The following is a 21,011-nucleotide window of genomic DNA, read 5'->3' on the forward strand; positions in this document are numbered from 1 at the left end:
AAAAAAGTGTGCATTTATACACGGCAAAATATGGTATATTAGGACGCCTATTAGATTTCAAGGTGGAGATGTCAATGTTGACGACGGATACAGAATTTTGGAGATCAAGGGTATTCCCATTACCTTTTGCTACATAATAAACTACCCCCAAACTTAAGAGGCGTGAAACAGCAATGATGTACTATTTCCCACAATTCTGTGGGACTTCTGCTCAGCTCGGCAGTTGGGCTCTATGTGGCATCCCACTGGGGTCTCACCTGGCCTCACACAGCTTGATGGCTGGGCTGAGAAGGCAGGCGCAAGGTAGCTTCACTCACATGTCTGACACCGGTGTTCCACATACAGCCACCCCGTGTGGTTAGCCTGGGCTTCCTCGCAGCAGGGGCTCATGGGGAGTCAGGTCACGGGGGGTCAGCTCCCAGTCAGGCACACGATCACAAGAGGAAAAAACCAACAGTCTGCGGTGCACTGTGCTGCCCAGCGAGTTTTGGATACGTGGGCCGAGCATGTCTGAGGTAAGCCAGGCTAGGGCGTGGTATCTGGTAGCTTAGCTGTATTAAATGCGTTTTCCCTGAAGAGTTTCCAGTTTAACGGTGGATTTATTGGTACGTAACCCCGCTGTAGGTGAAGGAGCATCTGTATATACATACACATTTCCCTTTACACAACAGGAGAGAGAGACACCCTTTCAGTAGTGTTCTCAGATGTGTGAGGACATACCTTTTCCAGAAATCCGGCAGTCCTCTCCTGGAGTTCCGTTTGGGTTGAGTTTGGGTACAAAGTACAATGCGGAACCAATTCCTGTGCTCTCTGAAATACCACGGGCTGACTGGCTGTGGCAAAAGGGAATAAACCCCCCGATGGGTCCGGAGCACGTAAGGGTGTCCTGCGGCTGGGCAGTCCTCCGCCCCTGAGCACACTGGCCGTACTGGGGAAGGCGGGAGGGGGAAGGAGGAATTCATGCTGAGTGGGTTACTAAGAACATCCACTTCTTACTGAGCTGTTGTGAAGATCAAATGGAAACTGCGAGGATGCACTGCCTTTTCTTTTTTAAAAGTTTCTGGGAGGTGGAGATACAGAAGAAAGCTGGGGAGAGAAGAGTGGTTGATGAGGGAGGGATGTGAAGAAAGAGAAATTTGGAGGAAGAGTACCAGGGTTAAATGAGAGAGACAGCAGGGGAAGGCGGGGCTGGAGTTGACGTGTGCATGTACACAGAACATACCTGCCTGAATTCTCAACAGGAATTAAGAGTAATCATATTCTGCCCTGGCTGGTGGCTGGTGTAGCTCAGAGGATTGAGTGTGGGCCTGTGAACCAAAGGGTCACTAGTTCGATTCTTGTTCAAGGAGCATGCCTGGGTTGTGGGCCAGGTCCCCAGTGGGGGGCACGCTAGAGGCAATCCCACATTAACGTTTCTCCCCATCTCTTTCTCCTTCCCTTTCCCTCTCTGTAAAAATAAATAAATCTTTTTTTAAAAAGAGAGAAAACATCCCCCACCCCCCAAAAAAGTCTTATTCTGATGCCTTATAAGCTCCCCTTCCCCAAGAGCTGATGAGGCCCAAACTGGTTCATCTCTGTACCTGCCTACACTCCAAAATGTTCAATAGCTCCCAGCGGAGGGCCTGGCTGAAGACACCTGCCTCACCCTGGAATTCAGGACTCTTCAGAACGTGAGTCCAGCTTACCTTCGGCTTCATTTCTAATGACTGCCCCATATACATCTATCCAAGTCTACCCCGGCACGTCCAGCCAAATGGGACTTCTGGTCGCTGCACACCGGCCCCTACACCTGCTCTCCTCCCTGCCTGTTGTGCAGGCTTTTCCTTTGAACGTTGCTCTTTCCTGGCCGACATCTTCTCATCATGAAGGCCGATTTCAGATGCTTGTCCCCCTTCACTGGTCCTCGAGGCTCCAGTACTCGTCTTGTCCTCAGTAAGTGGCGCCCAGCATTAGTTGCGTGCCTGTCTAGATGGTCAGACTCTTGAGGACAGTGAAGGTCTCCTCTCCATCCATTCTTTATTTGCCCGTTAAAAAATATTCCCAGCATCTACTGCACACTAGTGCACACAGAAGTGGGTAAGAAAAGCACTCAGTAAATATTGGCTGAGCTTAATGCTGTTGAAACGGGACTTGGGCTAGCTGATGGGATTCGGCAGTGGGGGGGGCCTGCACTAATGAACTGATATCCTCTGCTCTTCTGTCCTGTGTGACTGTGTTCCCAGAGCCTGTCTCAGTGGGCCTTAAACTCATACGAAGGCGGCGTTCCAACCGCCAAAGCGAAGCGAAGCATTGAGACAACTTAATGAGACAGCTTACAGATTGTTCAGGAAAAAAACATCTGCTTTTGAAATTGTGTCACTTCAGTTTTTATTCCAGAATCGTACAAAGCACTATCACCTGTATTATTTACCAGTGGCTTTCAAAACTTTATCACCATGAGACACAGGGAAAAAAAAACCGTTATATCACCATCCAGGTTATAAATACTCATTCCTTCCTTCCTTCCATAAGTAGGTGCTGACCTTCTACTAAAACAGGAATAACCAGAGAGGGAGGAAGAGAGGGAGAGAAGGGAGGGAGAGAAGGAGGGAAACAAAAATCCCTGCCTTCCGAGATCGCACTGGTGGAAGACACAATAAACAGGTAAAACACACATATACACACAGGAACAGATTCATGGAATGAAGCCTCCCATTACCACATGCTGTGTCTCTCCAATGAAGGAGGAGTGTCCTGTTCTTACATTACAGGTGGGATGGAGTGACACAGAAAGAGAGGTTAAGCAAGCGAGTGAGGCAAATTCACCCACAATCCGAGGGAAGCAATAATGAAACTTCCCCTCAGCCCTGAGGGGTAGTTGGCTTCTGACTGAGCCCACTGCTGCCCTTTCCGGCATCCCCTGCGGTCCGCTCCGTGTCTTAGCTCCTACTTCTGTTTGATTAGGAAATCCCCAGCTCTGCCTGGAGCAGCTCTCCCCTCCCTGGCCAGGTGAAGCCATGCTGATACCTCCAGGCCTGTCTGGACAGCCGGCTATGTGCTCCACGGTGCCTCTCCCACACCCCTCACGGCGTTCTGGCTTCCTTGGCCACCACTGCTGCGCCACAGTAGGCCCCTCTCCACTGTGACCTCCTTAAGGAGCAGGTGTCACTCACCGTTTCCCCCCAGAGCACAGTGTTTTACAGAGCAGCTATTCATCAGTACATATGGAACCGAAGTGAAGTTGAAAGTGATTGGGGTGGGAGGGAGCCAGGACTGCAGATTTAGGCAACATCTATTGAAAAGGCGAAGATACTAGAAAAGGTATCACTGGAAAAAAGATCTCTTTCACCTAAATTATAAAAGTCACACATTAGTTAGAGGCTTTGAGAGTATAAAAACCACAATCCCAATTTCCTATCTGCCTAGCATCAAGTAGGTAGATTTAGAACCACGGATTTGGGTCATGTATCACAAAGAACAGAAACTTAGTCAAGTTAATTCAAGAAGATGAGGCCCACCACAAGGAAGCTGCAGGGACCTGGGGCAGGGCGGAGCCAGGGCCCCCGGGCAGCTCCTCAGCGGCGGCCGGAGTGAGGGCACCTTTGCTGTGACGGCGACCATGGCAGTGGGGACAGCTGCCGACTCACCGGATGAAGAAAATCGGTTCAGATCCTCAAGAGGACACCTACATGGCACAGCCAAGCCTAGAGCTGTCTGCTCCTGCCGCAGTTTGGGTGAGACGGGGCTAGGTGGCTGGTACGCATGTCTAGGGAGGGACGGAGAAGAAACTTTCTGAAAAGGGAGATGAGCTTTGAGTAAATATTAACCCTGACTGGAATTTTAAGTTTAAGTTTGATCGTCCACTACAGAAGATGGGGACTCAAGGCCAAGGTGAGGTCAGTTATAAGCAGTTATACAAATAAAATTCTGTGTCTGTGATATAGTATAAAGTATAATTTGAATCCTATTAAAAGTAAAATAAAGGAGATTATTTTACTTTTAAAGTTTCAGGGACCTGCACATTATAAATTTATAAACTTACAGGACCCAACAGAAGTAACACCAGAGTGTGGTTGGCAGGGTAATGATATGGGTGTAATCATTTATGGTTTTAATTTGAACATTGAACATTTCACCTAAAATGTCATATGGTGTGCTTGAGTGTGATATTGTTATGTTAGAGAATTACACGCTTATGATTTTGTAATAAAAGAGTCTGTAGTAAAAAAGGGGGCATTATTTGCGCCAGTCCCTGTATATCATGAAAACTGAATTCTCTAACCCATGGTTTTCAGACTTTATTTTGAATCAAGAGATTCTGGTTCTGTAGGACTAGGGAAGGCGGTAGGGATATTTAAATAAGCACTCCAGATTCTGTTTAAGATGTATCATGTTGAGAAACTGCTTAACCTACCTCCTTCCCCTTAGAGTAATTAAAAAGGGGCTCAACTGCCATGTTTTTTAATTAGAATAAAAATGGACAGGAAAACCACACGGGCACACCATTCATTTGGTAACACAAAATAAGAGCATGCATAAAATTTAAAACCACATTTCACATCATTGTTTTTAATAGCATTTAGTCACCTAATTTATAGTGGCATATTGGTTTATAAACGATGTGTCAGAGTGACTAATACCTTAGTCTTGGATTTTCTTTTAAAGTTGAGAACAAGGAAACTAGTTATGAGTTAAAGAGTATTATTTCAGGATGACGTGTTGACTATAAACTCAAAAGGTACACAGATATCAATTCTATAAACAGCAAATATGAATGTAACTTATTTAAGCCTTTTGGTTCACATGTTTAAAAGCACCCTCATTTCTTTAAGCTAAGTACTATTAATGGTTCTTAAAAATCTATTGTGGACATGATGTACTCAGTCCAAGTAGTTGGGAGCTGGGGGAGTGAGTTTATGTGACCATCTAATTCAGAGTTTGATTTAGCCCTAAAGTCAACCTGCATTACAAATAAGTTACAGTCACGGGTAGCAGAACCAGTCTTCAGATACAGCTTCCAAAGCTCTCATCTTCCTGGTTCCCCCTCTTTTCCGTTCATTTGCACATACCTTTCTTTTAAAGGAGCAAAATATTTACGTTCACCGAAATTCTGAAAGTCACAGCTTGTATAGCACTGAACAATAGTAGCTTTGGCATTTGATGTTACAAAGTCAGTTTCATTACAAATAATTTCTTCATTCTGGGTCCAGGCGAGGTAAAACAGGAAGAATAAGATTCCCAAATGCGGAGTCTTGAGTTATGAAGTATCCAGACGAATGTGCGTGTGCATGCTGGGAAAGAGTTTTAAAAAGAACAGCAATTAAGCTATTAAGACTCATAATTCTTCAACAAAGGCATTAAAAAAACTACTTATCCTTTCTGAGTACTTGAGATCAAATTTATTTTTAAATCAGTTCTTGTGCTAATTTTGTTTAAATACACAGGAGATGGACAATGATGAGGAATTCACATCAACAAGTTGCACCGGGTACCCTGGTGCACCTTCTCCCCAGTGATCCCAGTCAGAAACACAAATTACGTACTTTGACCCTTGGAGTGGGGGAAGCTAGCAAGAACCGTCCCAAAGCACTCTGCTTTTGACCAACAAATCAGGAGCCTGAGAAGGAAGGCAGCATTTGGAAGGAGACGGAGAAAAAGGCAGCTGAATGTTGGACTGTAAATAACAGAACACCACCAGTGACTTCCCCTGTCACTAAAGACAGGGGGACTGTGTTCAGGTTGTCTAAAATGAGATGATCTTTAATCTCTCTTCTAATTCTGAGATCCTAAGGTTTAAAAGCATAGATAACCGTGTCTCTGGGAAGCTTAAATTATCTATGATCAGTGGAATACTAAAACTGTTTATTATCATGAAGAAAATAAGTTTTTTTAACTGATGAATTATCACATTCCTACGGAAAAATTTAGTCTTGAAACATTTCCTGCACAACAGCCACGCAGACCATTAGAGAATCCACACAACAGTGAACCAGCAAGACTGTCAAAGGATATAATGGCATGACAAATTTGAAAATACCTACCTAACTAAACAGACACCCTCACACTGTTAAACCAGCCAGTTCAGCTTTGAAAATCGTTCTGTCCATCCAGACATGCTAAACGCCTAGGCACAAGCACTCCCTTGCCGGGTACAGCACCGAATCAATCAGGGCCGTGTCAACACCATAAAAGATATTTTCATTACCGCTATATTGGTCCTTCGAATCCTCTGGGCACCACTGAACATCAGCAAACCACTGCAATTATGTGTGGAACATTTTTATTGGTATTGCTCCACTGAAATACATGCAGAATGGGAACTGTGCTGGCTTCCAGGGAGACAGGCGTCTCCAGTGAGACGAGAGTGTCAGGCGCCCTCCGCTCACCTGCAAAGCCGCCTTCTGCTGGGCCGCAATGTGCTGCTGCTCCGCGTGGTCCCGGAAGTCCTTGTTCAGGGCGGGTCTCGAAAGTGCGATGCTAAAAAGGGGAGCTTCGTTACTCGGCTGTTGAAGGTACACGCTTCCTTAATTCCGAATCACATTTTTTGTTATCTAATATATAGGGGTAAAAAAAGACCTTCCAGAATACATTTCGCCTTTTCCCACTGTCTACATTAATGTACACGAAGAAAGCCTGAGTTATTTACTGGGGCTTCCAGTGATCTCCTTTTTATTGATGATTTATGCTCCCCCACTTTCAAACAGACCTGAGGTACTCTGGTCTATCGTAAAGCCACATTTATGATGAAACTGAAGGGCTGAATGTCCCAAACAGGAGGTACAGAATGCAGGGCAGAGGAACTTGACGTGTCTGAGGAACTCAAGAGTTCAGTAGGACTGGAGGTCAGGGTTGGGCAGGGGCGGAGTGGGTTGGCAAAATATGAGGCCAGGGAGGAAGGCAGGTGCCAGGATATGAAGTGAGTTAAGAAAGGAGGCTTCTGAGGAACATTACAAGCAGAGGAGTGACAGACCAGAAGCAACACATGACGGATGGGAAAGCCCACAGTGAGGGCAGGCAGGGCCGGTCTCCTCAGCAACTGTGCATCTCTCTCCTTCCGTGCAAATGGAAAACCCACGCTTAGTTCAGTCATCAATGGTGCCAGGCTTCGGGCCGGCCCGGCTCCTCCCTCGGGGGTGAACTTCAGTGTAAGAAATGCCATCCATAATCCTTGCTGGTTTCTGGCTTAGGCAAGAAAAAGGTCCCTGATTCTAAGCAACTAGGTTTGATAGGTAGCCTGCTGCAAGGCTTCTGAGAATAGTTTCCTCACTTTTAAAAAAGGAACGTAGGATAGGGACCTCCCGGCGTTTGCCTCTGTAGGCAGCTCAGTGCGGAGGGGAGGCCTAGGGCATGCAGTCCCATCTCGACCATTAGGGAGCTACTGATCCATGCGGAAGGCAGAAAGGAGAGCCGGGAGGACGTAGCTGGTCCCTGCTGACACGGCCGTGCCACTGCAGCGGGCCGCTCTGCACCACCCTCTCTTCACCCTCCGGCTAAACACGTGTCCCAACCTTTAGGGCGACCCTGTTGGTTCCCTGAGAGACTACAGGGAAGTTCAGTGAGGAAGCAGATGTGGTGACTGAGCACAGAAATGACGGTGCCAGGACCTGGGCAATGAAGAGAAATAGACGGATCCGAGACACGTTTCAATGTGTAAATGTAAGAGAAGGGTTAAGTGCCTGGAGATGAAAAGTGAAAGGGAATGATAAACAAATTCAAGTTCACATTTCTGACTTTGATAACTAGTAGATCCGTACCACTTGCTGAGACAAGAAGCCAAAGAATATTGAGTAACTAGTTAAAGAGAGGGAAGGGAGATGAGTTCAGTTTGGGGAACACAGGGTTTGAAAGGCCTGTAGCCCACCAAAGTGGGTATGTCCAAGAGGCAGCCTGGTGCTGGGGAGAGAGAGGTGGGTTAAAGGGGCGAATGTGTGAAGGTTATCTACACATAACTACCAGGTTGTGAAAGTGGATGCAGCTCTCCAGGGAAAGGTGTAGACTGGGAGACTGGGTCTAGAACAGAACTCTGAGGAACATCAACATTCAAGAGGCGGGCAGCGGAGAAATGTTTGCTAAAGAAAGCAAGGTGGTGGAGTGACAGTGAATGGAAGCCAAGGAAAGAGTACTTTAAGGGGAGAGTGATCGGTGCTGACGGATGACAGTAAGGTCTCTAACAAGAAAACGACTTTGCTCTACCAGTTTTAGCCACTAGGAGGGTGCAAGTGCACTAGGCTCAGGCCTATTCCGGGTGGGGGGAGGGGGGCCCTGGCTGTCAGACTGTAGTGGCCTGAGGAGTGAGTGAGAAAGTAGAGGTGAGGATAAGGTGGTGGGTGGAGGGGACAATGAATCTGAGGGAAGAGAGGTGAGATGACAGAAACTGAATACTGTACAATAAAGATCATTAAGCTACCTCAATTCACCTACTTTGCAGAATGCTTAAAGATGGGACAGTGGAGTAAGTTCAGTAATAAATAAAAATCATACAAGACCCCCCCTTTTTTGAAAGTAGGCTGTAAAATACTCTAATAGGGAAAGTAAAATATTCTAATTAGAATTAAAATGTTTAAAATTTAGTCAAATAAATTGTCTAATTTTTTTCAAATCTAACTAGGAATCGAAACAACGTAAATTCCAATGATAAAGAAACAAACCACTGCCAGCCAACTGCAATTATTCTGTCCAAGGTAGTTTTTGTATGACTGAACATAAAAACCCCATTATTCTTTAATACCTAGCTCCAGGATGATTTGTTGAAGATTGGTTCTGCATTAGTAGTTTTCTTTTCTCTTTGTCCAGTTCGGCCAAGATTGCAACTCTATTTTTGTTCTGAAAACCTAAAGAAGAAAGGAGGGTTGGGAGAGGAGAAAGAGAATAAACATTTCAGAGCTAGTTTATAAACCCAGGCCATCTAGAAACCCAGAGTGCACAATCCTCTTCTCTTAGCACGCCGGTGAACTCACTCGCGGGCAGGGAGATTCTTCAGATGGTTACTGTGTCCTCCTGCCTGTTTCCCGGCAACTTGAACAGCACAACACGTGGATACATGCAAAGTGTAACAATGACAGAGGACTTAAAGCCTCAGATCCAAATAATTTTAACCACCAAGGGATGGGTGACAGCATTTGTTTTTTAACAAAATCTCCGAGGCCCCAAGTGCTGCAGGGACCAACCTGCCCTGCTCAGTCCAGCTCTGGGAGTGGAGGTTTTCTCAGTCCCCAGAGTTAGGCCCCTTCGTGAAGGCCTCTTTCAAGGAGGGGGAAAGCATTAGACATACTCAGATCAAAACGGTATTTATTTCTTTTTCTCAACTGCTTTCATTCCAAATGACACAACCTCTGAAGGAACAAGTCAAAGAATTGCAACTGACTGAAAAGCAATTCTGAGAAAGAAATGGAGCGTAACTGACAGGGTCCGAAAAGGTGTGTGCTTTACCAACACCTAATACCGGGCTTGGCTCTGAGCTCCAAACTTACCGAAGATTTAGAGAAGAAGCTGCAAGGTCTTGGCCTAGAAGCAGTATTCAAAATGTTTTAAAAATCCGAATTAAATGCCAATGTGCAAACACTGAGAGAGTACATACAAAACATATACACTGAGGCCTGCAGCATTTTCAGCTAAGTCCCGTGCCATCCCACTCCGTCCCTCCCAGGGCACGAATCATTCCTCTGTGCAGGGCCCTCATGCTGTGCACGCAGTAAGATGTTTTGAGAGAGAGAGAACACAGTCACACAGCTTTTATTACAGTGTATCGTTATAGCTGTTCTGTTATCAGTTATCATGTTAATGTCTTACCGCACCTAATTTATAAGGTGAACTTTATCATAGGTATTATGTATAGGAAAAACGTGTCATATACCTAGGACTCAGTACTACCTGAGGTTTTAGGCACCCAGGGGGTCTTGGAACGTGTCCCCCACAAATAAGGGGGGGACTACTACTATATTTTATAAACCACAGCGTTAGGCCTTTACTTCAACTAACACCGAAGCAACTGATGAACAATTCCCTTCATTTCATCACGGCAATCTGTCAAAGGGTTTGAAAATCAGGTGCTATACAAATAAAGGCAATAAAAAAATAGTTTCAATGATGAAATAATGTCTTACATATCTAGACCTCTAAGAAGGGGGACCATCACAAACCATAAATATCAACTCATGTTTATACAATTAGGAGTATTATGTAAACATGACAACTAGTGTAAGGAAACTTATTTTCTGTATTAAATTTATTAAATTGCCTATATCTGACCATTTTCTGCCTACAAAACTAACAATTGCATATAATTCACCAACTATTTAAAAATTTAAATCACATGTCCTCCTTGGCTTGGTTAAGAAGGAACAGCCTCCTTAAAAAACCCATGCACATTTAACAATCAGAGCACAAGGTAGCTTGTAGTCACTCCCTGCTGCCGTGAAAATCAGTGTGAAAAGTAGTAACTATAGGCTCTAAATTAATATATGATTTCTAAATTAACACAGTTTCTGACTGCCAATGCTCTTAGTCTGCTAAGGAAGGCTATGTTATTGTCAATCTACTTAGTGCCTAGTGGTTGGCCGGTTATCCCAACCAATAAATGACTATAAATGATCTGATAATATATTAGGTGGGAAATGTAGAATATGGGTATTACTGATTTTATACCATAGAAAGTTCCCTAAAAGAGATGTAATACAAATGAAGGAAAGATTACTACAGAAGGATAGGTATATTCCGGACTATATTATTTAAAGGAACCCAAAAGTGAATTCTTTGTAAAGTGGAAAATGCTTCTCAAGGGAAGCTGGTACTCTCCCCTTTGTATATAGGATGTTGTAAACATTTAAGGCAAACACACCACTCGCTACATTTTCAACTATAGGACAAGACTTTTTCCCTTTTTTCAGAAGAGGCTTATGGATTTTCAGAGGAGAATTATGTAATTACATCATTTTAGAGATTTAGAGATACTATAAATATAAAATAGAAAATTCTTGAAAAGCAAATTAAAAAATCTGAGAATGTCTAAATTATATGATAAGCAAAAAAAAAAAAGTCACCACATTGGAAAGGACCGAAGTGCTGTTTACAGAAATATAGATTCCCTCTAGATTAATTTGTTCACAAGAAAACACTTTAGTCCTGGCCAGTGTGGCTCAGTTAGTTGGAGCGTCATCTGTAAACCAAAGGGTCATGGGTTCGATTCCAGGGCACATATCTTCTAGGTCAGGGCACATATCTAGGATGAGGATTTGGTCCCCAGTTGGTGTGTGTGCAAGAGGCAACCGATCGGTGTTTCTCTCTCACATCTATGTATCTTTCCCTCTCTGTCTCCCTCCTGCCCTTCCCCTCTCTCTAAAATCAATAAGCATGTCCTCAGGTGAGGATAAAAAAAAAAAAGAAAATGTTTCATACTATCCTCCACCAAAAGGAGCTAGGGTTCTCAGAAAGTACTAGTTCCCTGTCTTAGAGCAGGAAAATAATCAAGATAGGCCTGGAATATCTTATCAGAAAGCAAGATTTTTTTGGTAATGGCTCAGGATAGTGCTCGGAGATCAAAGCAGCCAGTTTGAGATTAGCCAGGCTGTCACAAATGGAACACTAAAGAGAATAATTATAGCTAAATGGAACAGATTGAATCTATGATAAACTATAAATTCATAAAATACAAAAAGGAAAGTGAAAGTACATAAAAAAAGACAGTTGTAAAAAAGGGTGAAAATAATAGTTACTATGTTAATAATCAAGTAAACATTTAGGTGTTTTGTTTCCCCTAATAAGTATATGTCCGTTTATAAAGTACAGCTGTGACCTTTTTTGTTTAGGTGCAGGAGGAACTGGTGGATACAGGGAACTGTAGCTAAGCCAAAAAGTTCCAGAAAAGCAAGTTGTGCATCACTGGGACAAAGCCCTGATCCAGACGCAGCACACCTTAGTACAAGCCTGAGGGGTAAATCTGCCCTCCTTCTGGACCACAGGTGGTTCAGGTAAGACTTCTGCTTGGGTCTGGGAGGTTCAAGCAAGACAACCTCCCAGGGGCTCTGCCACCCACTCCCTACACAGCCCCTGAAATCGCAACTAAGAGCATCCAGAGTGGCCCCAGATCTACGTCCCCACCACTTGATCTGCAGGGGTTACAGTTCTTCTACAAGCATTCTGAGATAAGTATAAAATAATCAGAGAAGAATTCATGCGCCTCACTCAGAATTTCACCAGGTTTCTCTGTGTATATGAAATCGGGTTAGACCAACCCAGCTGCCACCACGAGACCACAGGACTTTAATGTCACCAAGAATGAGAGACTCTTAACATAGGAATGGTACTTGGGACAAATTCCAGTTTGACAATCTACCTTTACATACCAAAATTCTCAAAATGTTACTTCAATCAAGTAAGTTTCTATACTACCACAGCTACTAAGAATATGGGACTTCAGTAACTGTCTGCCAAGAGCTTATGAAATTCAGCAGTCCTGATTACTACTGCAGCATGACACAGGACTAGACTGGAAAGAGGGCTTAGTGAACACGATGGGATCCTGTCCTCTGTGCCACAGACACTAATATAATGCATGGACCAAGACTTTTTTCTTAGTCATTGTTCTTTCAGTTATCACTGTAAGATAATGATGGCACCTGACATTCAGTCTCCAAAATAAGTGGTCCCTGTATACATAAACAGTGCAGAGATAATTTGATATAGAGGGTAAAATGCCATACATACAAATAACAATTTACAATTTTCACTGCAGAGTATGGGAGTCTCTAGAACGTGCTACTGGCTCCCTCTGCTGGTGGCTAACTGCAGCAGCTCCAGGACACCAGCGAACTGACAAAAGAGTAGTAACAAAAGCCAAAGTGGCTTTGATTGTTTCACAGTGGGTCTGACTAGGGATCAAAGGCAACACTGAAAATAACTGCATTTTATTGCAACTGCTAAAAAAAAGAGTAACTAGGTAAACTTCATTTGTGTTAGAATGAAGAGATAATTTAAAAATTTATTTTCATTTGGACTGCAGTGTGATTTTTAGCAGCATGATATTTTCTTTTCAAAGTAGACTTCTCTTAGTTTTCCTTTTTGTGTAAATTATTTTTAATCTGAGTCCCTATAACTTGGGGAAAAAGAGGTCAAAGACCATAGGGGAAAGCTGACCTGTGCTCCGAGAGGACAGAGCAGGGAGCCCAGCAATACACAGCAGCTGGAAGCTGACAAGCACGGGCAGATTCAGCTGCTGCCCAGCACACGGGAGGCAAGAAGCTGAGCTGAGCTGAGCTGAGCCCCGCTGACTGCTAGAAGAGAAATCACATTTCAGGGGAAAACAACAACATCCAGAGCCACTATGATGTGTTAGAATACCGAGCATCCAATAATGAATCACCGAGTATGGTAGGAAAAAGGCGATGGTGACCCATACTAAAAAACAAAGTGCAGTCAACAGAAACCAGCTCCAAGATGAATCAGATAATGCAATTAGCAGTGACAAAGAACCTGTATCCAGACTCTAAATAACCTTTAAAATAAACAGCCCAGTTTTTAAAAAACAAGCAAAGATGCGACAAACACTTCACAGCACAAGAGATTTACGGTGGCCAAGGAGGACGTTAAGAAGCTGCTCAACATCTGTCATCAGGGAAATGCAAGTTAATACTATGATGAGATGTCACCTCACACCCCTGAAAACGGCTCCAAAAAGAAGGCAGCCAGTGAGTGCTGTATGTGGAGCAGCCAGAATTCCCCCAGTTTGCTGGAGGGAATGGAAACGGCACAACCACTCTGGAAAACGGACTGCAGTTTTCATAAGGTTTACTATACACTGCGCTGCCCCATCCCTAGAAATTTATCCAAATGGCTACAAAAGAGCTTACAGCAAATATTCAAAGTAGCTTTACTCACACTGGCCCAAATGGAGACAACCCCATAGCCTCCCCACAGGAGAATGAATAAATAAATGAATGGGGGTAAACTCACAGAGCAGAACTCCCCACTAGAAAGAAAGGCACGACTAGCGTACGTGGCCCAACGTGGGTCAGTGGCACAGATAGTAGAGGGAGTGCAAGAGGCTGGACACAGACAAGTGCACACTTTATGGTTCCACGTATATGATGTTTAAGATAAGATGAAACAAAGATTTTTTTAAAAATCAGAAAAGATCAGAACAGAGATGAGTAATAAAACATATGGTGAGTTAAATAGGAATTTGCTTTAAGTTTTCAGGTAGGAAACGACTTACAAAGTAGAACTTAATACTTTATAGAGATTACATTTTACCTTTTAAAGCTTACATTTAAGTAAAAATGTCTTTAGGATGTGTCTAACTTGATTTGTTTTAGAGAGCTAGAGCAACACCAGTGAAACGAGTATGAAAGTTTTCAGAGCAAATGAAGGCACAGGTATGGATTTAGCTTAGTGACATTATAACTGCTTTGAAAGTGTTCTGATTTCAAGTACAAGAGCAAGAGAAAACAGATTTTAGAGGAGGACCTAAGGTTTATGGTGTGAATAATCTTAACATATTAAAATAGAAGATTAATAGCTATTAAAGATTTTATATATCTGATACAATGTCGGACTTGCTTCAAATATGGGGTTTTACTTTGCTGTTTACTTTTTATTCTGGCTACAGTAACTGCCTAATGCCTAATTTTCTATTAAAATACACTTACTGTATGAGGAAAAAGTCCCTACTAATACAGTCAATTCCAGCATGCCATTACCTTGTCCTGATGAGTTTGCTGCCATCTTCCTATTTCCGTTTTAACCGTTCACTGGCAATTGCTCCGCACTTTACAATCACCTGTGAAAATGTGTACATCCATGAAAAAATGCACCATACTTTAATGACAAATTAGAAGTTGTCAGGAACAGCTAGCCTTCCTACTATGAAATATTTGCACTTTCTTTATCTCTTCAGAAACATACTTCAAAAAGAACACAGACTTAAATCGCAAACAGACTCTGCAAGTATTTAATTAGAGCATGAAGGGCAAATATTTATTCTTGCAGATGTTGGTGCAACATTTGGCATTACTGTCTTTAATATAGCATTAGGCTGTTTACCAAGTACTACCACATGTATCAGTTGATAACATCAATACGGTCACAGTGTTAGGAAGAAAAATCATTCATTTATGGTGCCTTTCGATTCACTTAAAAAATGTACCCAGTATATAAAGAACTCATCCGACTCAACACCAGGAAGACAGACAACCCAATTAAAAAATGGGCAAAGGACTTGAACAGACACTTCTCCAAGGAGGACATACAGAGGATCCAGAGACACATGAAAAGATGCTCAGCATCGCTAGCTATCAGAGAGATGCAAATGAAAACCACAATGAGATACCACTTCACACCAGTCAGAATGGCCATCATAAACAAAGCAACAAACAACAAGTGTTGGAGAGGTTGTGGAGAAAAGGGGACCCTAGTGCACTGCTGGTGGGACTGCAGACTGGTGCAGCCACTATGGAAAGCAATTTGGAACTTCCTCAAAAAACTAAAAATGGATCTGCCTTTTGACCCAGCAATTCCACTGCTGGGATTATATCCTAAGAACCCTGAAACACCAATCCAAAAGAACCTATGCACCCCAATGTTCATAGCAGCACAATTTACAATAGCCAAGAGCTGGAAGCAGTCTCGGTGCCCATCAGTAAATGAGTGGATCAAAAAACTGGTACGTTTACACAATAGAACACTATGCAGCAGAAAGAAAGAAGGAGCTCCTACCCTTCCCGACAGCATGGAGGGATCTGGAGAACATTATGCTAAATGAAATGAGGCAGTTGTTGAAAGACAAAGACCATATGATCTCACCTATAGGAGGAATCTAATGAGCAAAATAACTAACAAGCAAAATAGAACCACAGGCATGGAAACGTGGAACAAACTGACAGCGACGGGCGGGGAGGGAAGGGAAGGGGATAATGGTGGGTAGGAGGGGAAAGGACTAGACAAAGAACACGTATGAATGACCCACAGGCATGGGCAACGGCGTGGAGGTTGACTGTGGGAGTGGGGGTTGAGCTGGGCAGAGGAGGGCAAAGGGGGAAAAACTGGGACAACTGTAATAAAATAACAATAAAAGTTTTTTAAAAAATGGAAAAAGAAACGCACCCAGCAAAGATTGTGCACACTGAAAGCTAAAAAGGAAACGAAGGGAGATCCCAAATAAGTAACACCCTTGTCCTGCCCTCTGGGAACATAACAGGTGGGAAAACATAGTCTCATGGAAACAACCCCACTGAAAAAGTTTAACAAACGCGCTCTTTAAAAGGCGTAAACACAACTCTGGAAGCCGAGAGGAGCTGGTTCTCCCGGCGTGGTGAGGGAGGCCTTCAGGGGAGCCGGGGAAAGCCCTGGGACTAGCAAACTGACGTCGGTTTTGAACCAACTGTGGTTAGGCATCTCCTGCAGCTGAAGCTCGGAGCTAGCGAAGCCCGGCTATGAGGGCGCAGCGGGTGAAGGTCAACGTCAGTGAGGGACGCGATGGGGCTGGACCTGCTCCGCTGAAGGGTCACCGCAGGCGGGCGTGGATGGCAGGCGGCGCTGGGGCTGCGGCCGAGAGGAGGGAGCGGTGAGAAACTTTGGGAAGCGAGGAAGGCTGAGAGGCCAATGACCAGTGGCAACAGAGACAACGGCTGCAGGTCAGCGCTGGAGCCACACTCCTGTGTCCCCCGGCGCCGCCAAGCGGCCCTACTTACCGGGTGTACGCGTGCGCGCCCGGGAGTGCCTCACCGTCCGGTCGCGCTCTCCGAGGGGGCGCGACCACTTAAAGACCGGCAAACCTCGCCCAACGTGCGGCTCTACAACCTTCCCGCCCCCGCGGCACTTCCGCCTTCTATGACGTAACCCGAGGCAGCGGAAGTCCCGCCTCCTACCCGAATCAAACAGCCGCTGCCCTCGATGATTTGTATTTTACTGCCGCCTCGGGGCAGAGGCCAGTTTCCTTCCGAAGAGTGACAGCCAAAGAGGCTCATGGGAGATGCAGGCTGCACTTTGAGGGCGGTGCCCGAGTGGGCGGGGCGCAATGACGTATCCTGCTGGCATAGCAAGGTAGGGGCGGGGCGGAGACCAACTGGGTCCCTAGCACCTTCTAGTGGCTCTTTCCCTGAGATCACACAAGCCACCGCCAGGCTGATTGATTCAGCGACGGCGTGGATACTCAGACTGGGACTGAGTCGCAGCTGCTGCCTGAATTCGGAGAGCGCGTCTTCACAGGGTGGGCTTGCTTTTAAACTATAACACCTCCCTCAGGTTGCAGGTCCGCACACACAAATCCCAGGATTATTTTTCTTTTCTATAATTGGCATAATTATACACATAAGAAAAGTGCTAAACATGGAGATCTTTTTAGTACTGTTTAATAATTTGTATTTAAGAAATGGGTGTGCTACATCTCAGAACCCTAAAGTCGCTCCTAGTGGGGTCTCACCTGATACCTGATTCCAGCACACTAGATCCGTACATTTCCATTAAAAGCTAATCTTACATTGATGTATATCGCATGTTCTGTGGTCGTTCATCTGTTATGCATCTTTTCTAGAATATGTTCCGAATAATCGATATTTTCTCAACAGTAGATGTTTAGGATGTGCCGTGTTGTGGTTCGTGGTTCTCTGACTAAAGCAATTACACGACCAGCATTTATTGAATGCCTTCTGTGTGTCACCTAGGTGCTCCCTAGCAGGCTTGTCGTCCCTGATTTGTGTGAGGCCAAGAAATGTTGAGTTACTCTATGTCAAGTAGCCAGCAGAGTTTCAAAGGAGAGAAGGTCATATACTAAGGTCCGGGCTCTTAAATCTCACATGTCACCTCTGCTTAGAAGGAAGGAATTCCTCTGAGACCAGCTCTTGCTGACTAATCTAGATATAAAGTGTAACTCATGAGTGTTTTGGTAGTTGTCCTGGATCCCTTTTCGGTTGAAGGTGTTTTGATTACCAGAGTGACTAGAAAAATGACCGATATGTATATAACTGATAGAGCCTTAGAGAACATTTGGTTTTACATTGCCTGACTAGACAATACAGAAACTAGGGCATTGAGAAAGCTCCAAACTAAGTCCCTAATAGCCATTGTGAGCAAAGTTTATTTAAGGAGAAAGGGGGGGGGGCTAAAAAAGAGTTCCACCCCCAGAACATTTGCCATTTCCTGGCAAGTTCAGCTTCCCAGGGTTGGGAGAACATTATCAGGAGAAAGATAAATTGCTGCTAATCATTTTGCCCTTTAATTGGTAGGAGTTAGCCCTTGACTCAAATCTTCTTCTTGGGAGGTTTTGGAACTTCTGTCTCACAAGAATTTTAACATATTGGTTAATAGTCAATTTATTTGAGTTCAAATCCCAGCTCTGACATTTAATGATTTTGAGCCCTTATTTAACTTTTTGGTGCTTAATTTCTGTCATCTATAAAAGAAGAATAAAAATAAATGAGTTAACATTTTATACCCATTACATGGCTACTACTTTAAAAAAAAAACAAAATAAAATAAGTGTTGGTGAGGACATGGAGAAAATGGAACTTTTGTGCGCTCTTGGTGGGAATGTAAAATGGTATAGGTGCTGTGAAAAACAGTATGGTGGTTACTCCAAAAATTAAAAATAGAATTATACGATCCAGCAATTCCACATCTGGGTATATATGTAACAGTGGAATATTATAACAGGGAATTATAACCCACACCGCCATTCTGTTGACATTGTTGCTGTAAGTGCTGACTCTGACTAATATGTAGCTTGTAGATGAACAGCATGTTTGTATAAGAGTCCTAGGAACTAACTTCAGAAGATACAGACTGTGAACTTCAGGCACCTCAGCTCTGGGAGATTTGCTGACCTTGGCCATGGACCCGGGATGACGTGAAGCAGGGATGGCTAAACCGGGATGATGCACACCGGACCATCACCCCCTCATGGGAATGGACTGTGCTCGTCTGCACGTAGAGCACTTTCAACCCCCGCCCTGGATCTCTTTGTTCTTCTGTTCCCCTCTCCCTTCTTTTAAAAACCTCTACCTCCGCTGAGATGTACAGATGGGCTTTGTGACATGAGTCCCCCATCTTCCAGGTGGCGGGCACCTGAAACTAAACATCAGCACCTGCCTCTCAAGTATTGGCTTTCACAGCAGCAAGCAGCCAGACCTGCATTCAGTTACACATACTCAGATGAACTGAAATCAGGGCCTTGAAGAGATATGTATTCATACACCAATGTTCATAGCAGCACTATTCACAATACCCAAGAAGTGGAAGCAAACCAAGTGTTTGTTGACAGATGAATGGATAAACAAAATATGGTGCATATATATGTGTGTGTGTATATATAATTAAATATTATTCAGCCTTAAAAAAGGACATTCTGATAGATACTATAGCATGCATGAACCTTGAGGACATTACGCTAAGTGACATTAGCTAATCACAAAAAGAGAAATACTGTGTGTGATACAGTGACTTATAAGAAATATGCATTTTTCATTTACATTGGCCTTCACCACAATTCTTGGCTCACAGCTCAGGAAATCCTTGGGATTTCCCCAGGCTTGAGAGTGATAAAGGTGTCTTTTGTTTTGTGAATGAGGTGGCTTTTGGAAAGCACTAAAGGATGAGGAGTGGTGGCCAGCGGAGCCAGCCCAGTGATTATAGGGTGGGAACATTCAGTCCCACCCCTGACCTCCTGGGATGGGAAAGGGTTGGAGATCGAATTCAGTCACCAGCAGCCAATGATTTAATCAGTTTTGCTCACCCAGTGAAACCTCCATAAAGACCCAAGAGGGTGTTGGGAGAGCTTCCAAGTTGGGGAGCCAGAGGCTTCCCTGTGCTACGGTGATGCACCCCATGCTCAATGAGGACAGAAGCTCCTTTGTTCAGATTCCTCGCCCTATGTATCTCTCCATCTGGCTCCTTATTTGTATTCTTTAATATTCTTTGTAGAAAATCAGGAATCTAGTGAATAAGCAGATTTTTCTCCTGAGCCATTCTAGGAAATTAATTGAACCCAAGTAAGGGTCATTGGAACCTCCAATCTGTAGCCACTCAGTCAAATACTGTGGCTCAGGGAGAAGCACAGGTAACCTGGGCTGTGTCTTGCATCTGAAGTGTATGTGTTGGGGGAAGTGTGTGTGTTCCTTAGCATGTGGAATCTGATGCTCTCTCTGAGCAGATAGTGTTAGAATTGAGTTGAATTCTTTGTTACCCTGCTAGCATCTGAGAATTGCTTGTTGGTATGGGGTAACCAACCCCCACATCGGAATTGGGTCCAGGAACTCTATTTACTGTGTGATTACATTCATACGAAGTACTTAGAGTAGTCAAAATAATAGAGACGGAAAGCAGATTGATGGTTGCTAGGGGCTGGGGGCAGGGGAGAATGGAGAATTATTTAATGGGCATAGGCTCTCAGTTTTACAAAAGGAAGAGAGTTCTGGGGATAGATGGTGGCAATGGCATCAACTATGGAAGGTCCGCGTCGTACCAGGTATCTTGGTACTTGGTCAACAGGTCACAGCTCCCACCTATCTACTAGGACAAAGTCCAGGATAAAAGAAGTGCATGTTATAGTCCTGTGGCTCTATTAACTGATAAGGAAACTCAAGGTAGCAGTGTGTGAATTACTTCATCCTGAAGCTGTTATGACTGTTATAGACCTTCAATATCAAAGTAGAGTTGATAATAGTCCCTGTTTTCCAACTGAAGCCACCCTAATCCCCTTTTGCCATTCTGTGATAAAACTATTTATGGGAAATGCGTTAGGCTAGACAGCCTTTGGGTGTAGAAATCAAGGGTGTAGAAATTTGAGACAATTACTGTATCAGCCATCTATTGCTTGTAACAAATTATCCCAAAACTTGTTGATTTAAAATAACAACTATGTATTCTCTTACATTTTCTGAGGGGCTGCAATCTTGGTTGTGTACTTGGTTTAGGATCTTTTGTGAGGTTGCAGTCAAGATGCCCCCTGGGGCTGTATGGCCATTGAAAGCTCAACTCGGAGGAAGGACCTGCTTGCAAAACTCACTCAGGACGGCTAATGGCAAGAGGCTTCAGTTCCTCACCGC

The 21,011-nt window shown here is 44.0% G+C and overlaps 1 protein-coding gene across 2 annotated transcripts; it reads right to left on the bottom strand.

Annotated features, from left to right (window-relative positions):
• Nucleotides 1-2,350: 2,350 nt before the first annotated feature.
• On the bottom strand, nt 2,351-16,812 carry LOC114500087 (INTS3 and NABP interacting protein). Of its 2 annotated transcripts, XM_028516677.2 has the most exons (5): nt 16,662-16,807; nt 14,673-14,752; nt 8,708-8,810; nt 6,366-6,456; nt 2,351-5,270 (listed from the first exon to the last, which is right to left on the bottom strand). In XM_028516677.2, exons 2-5 carry the CDS (start codon nt 14,695-14,697, stop codon nt 5,175-5,177), a joined length of 315 nt encoding a protein of 104 aa, XP_028372478.1. In that variant the 5' UTR covers nt 14,698-14,752; nt 16,662-16,807; the 3' UTR covers nt 2,351-5,174. The 2 variants fall into 2 exon arrangements, with proteins under 2 accessions (XP_028372478.1, XP_035877950.1); XM_036022057.1 differs by lacking the exon at nt 14,673-14,752 and having other exon boundaries at nt 4,544-5,270; nt 16,662-16,812.
• Nucleotides 16,813-21,011: the final 4,199 nt, after the last annotated feature.

Source organism: Phyllostomus discolor, chromosome 3 (genome assembly GCF_004126475.2).
Source record: "Phyllostomus discolor isolate MPI-MPIP mPhyDis1 chromosome 3, mPhyDis1.pri.v3, whole genome shotgun sequence".
Taxonomy (NCBI): domain Eukaryota; kingdom Metazoa; phylum Chordata; class Mammalia; order Chiroptera; family Phyllostomidae; genus Phyllostomus; species Phyllostomus discolor.

Excerpts from the sequence above, each read along its gene's own strand:
- LOC114500087 (XM_028516677.2), bottom strand. The coding sequence starts at position 14,697 with ATGGCAGCAAACTCATCAGGACAAG. Across the intron at positions 8,811-14,672 it reads AGCAAACTCATCAGGACAAG|GTTTTCAGAACAAAAATAGA; the intron begins GTAATGGCATGC and ends TTTCTTCTTTAG. Across the intron at positions 6,457-8,707 it reads ACAAATCATCCTGGAGCTAG|CATCGCACTTTCGAGACCCG; the intron begins GTATTAAAGAAT and ends TCCCCTTTTTAG.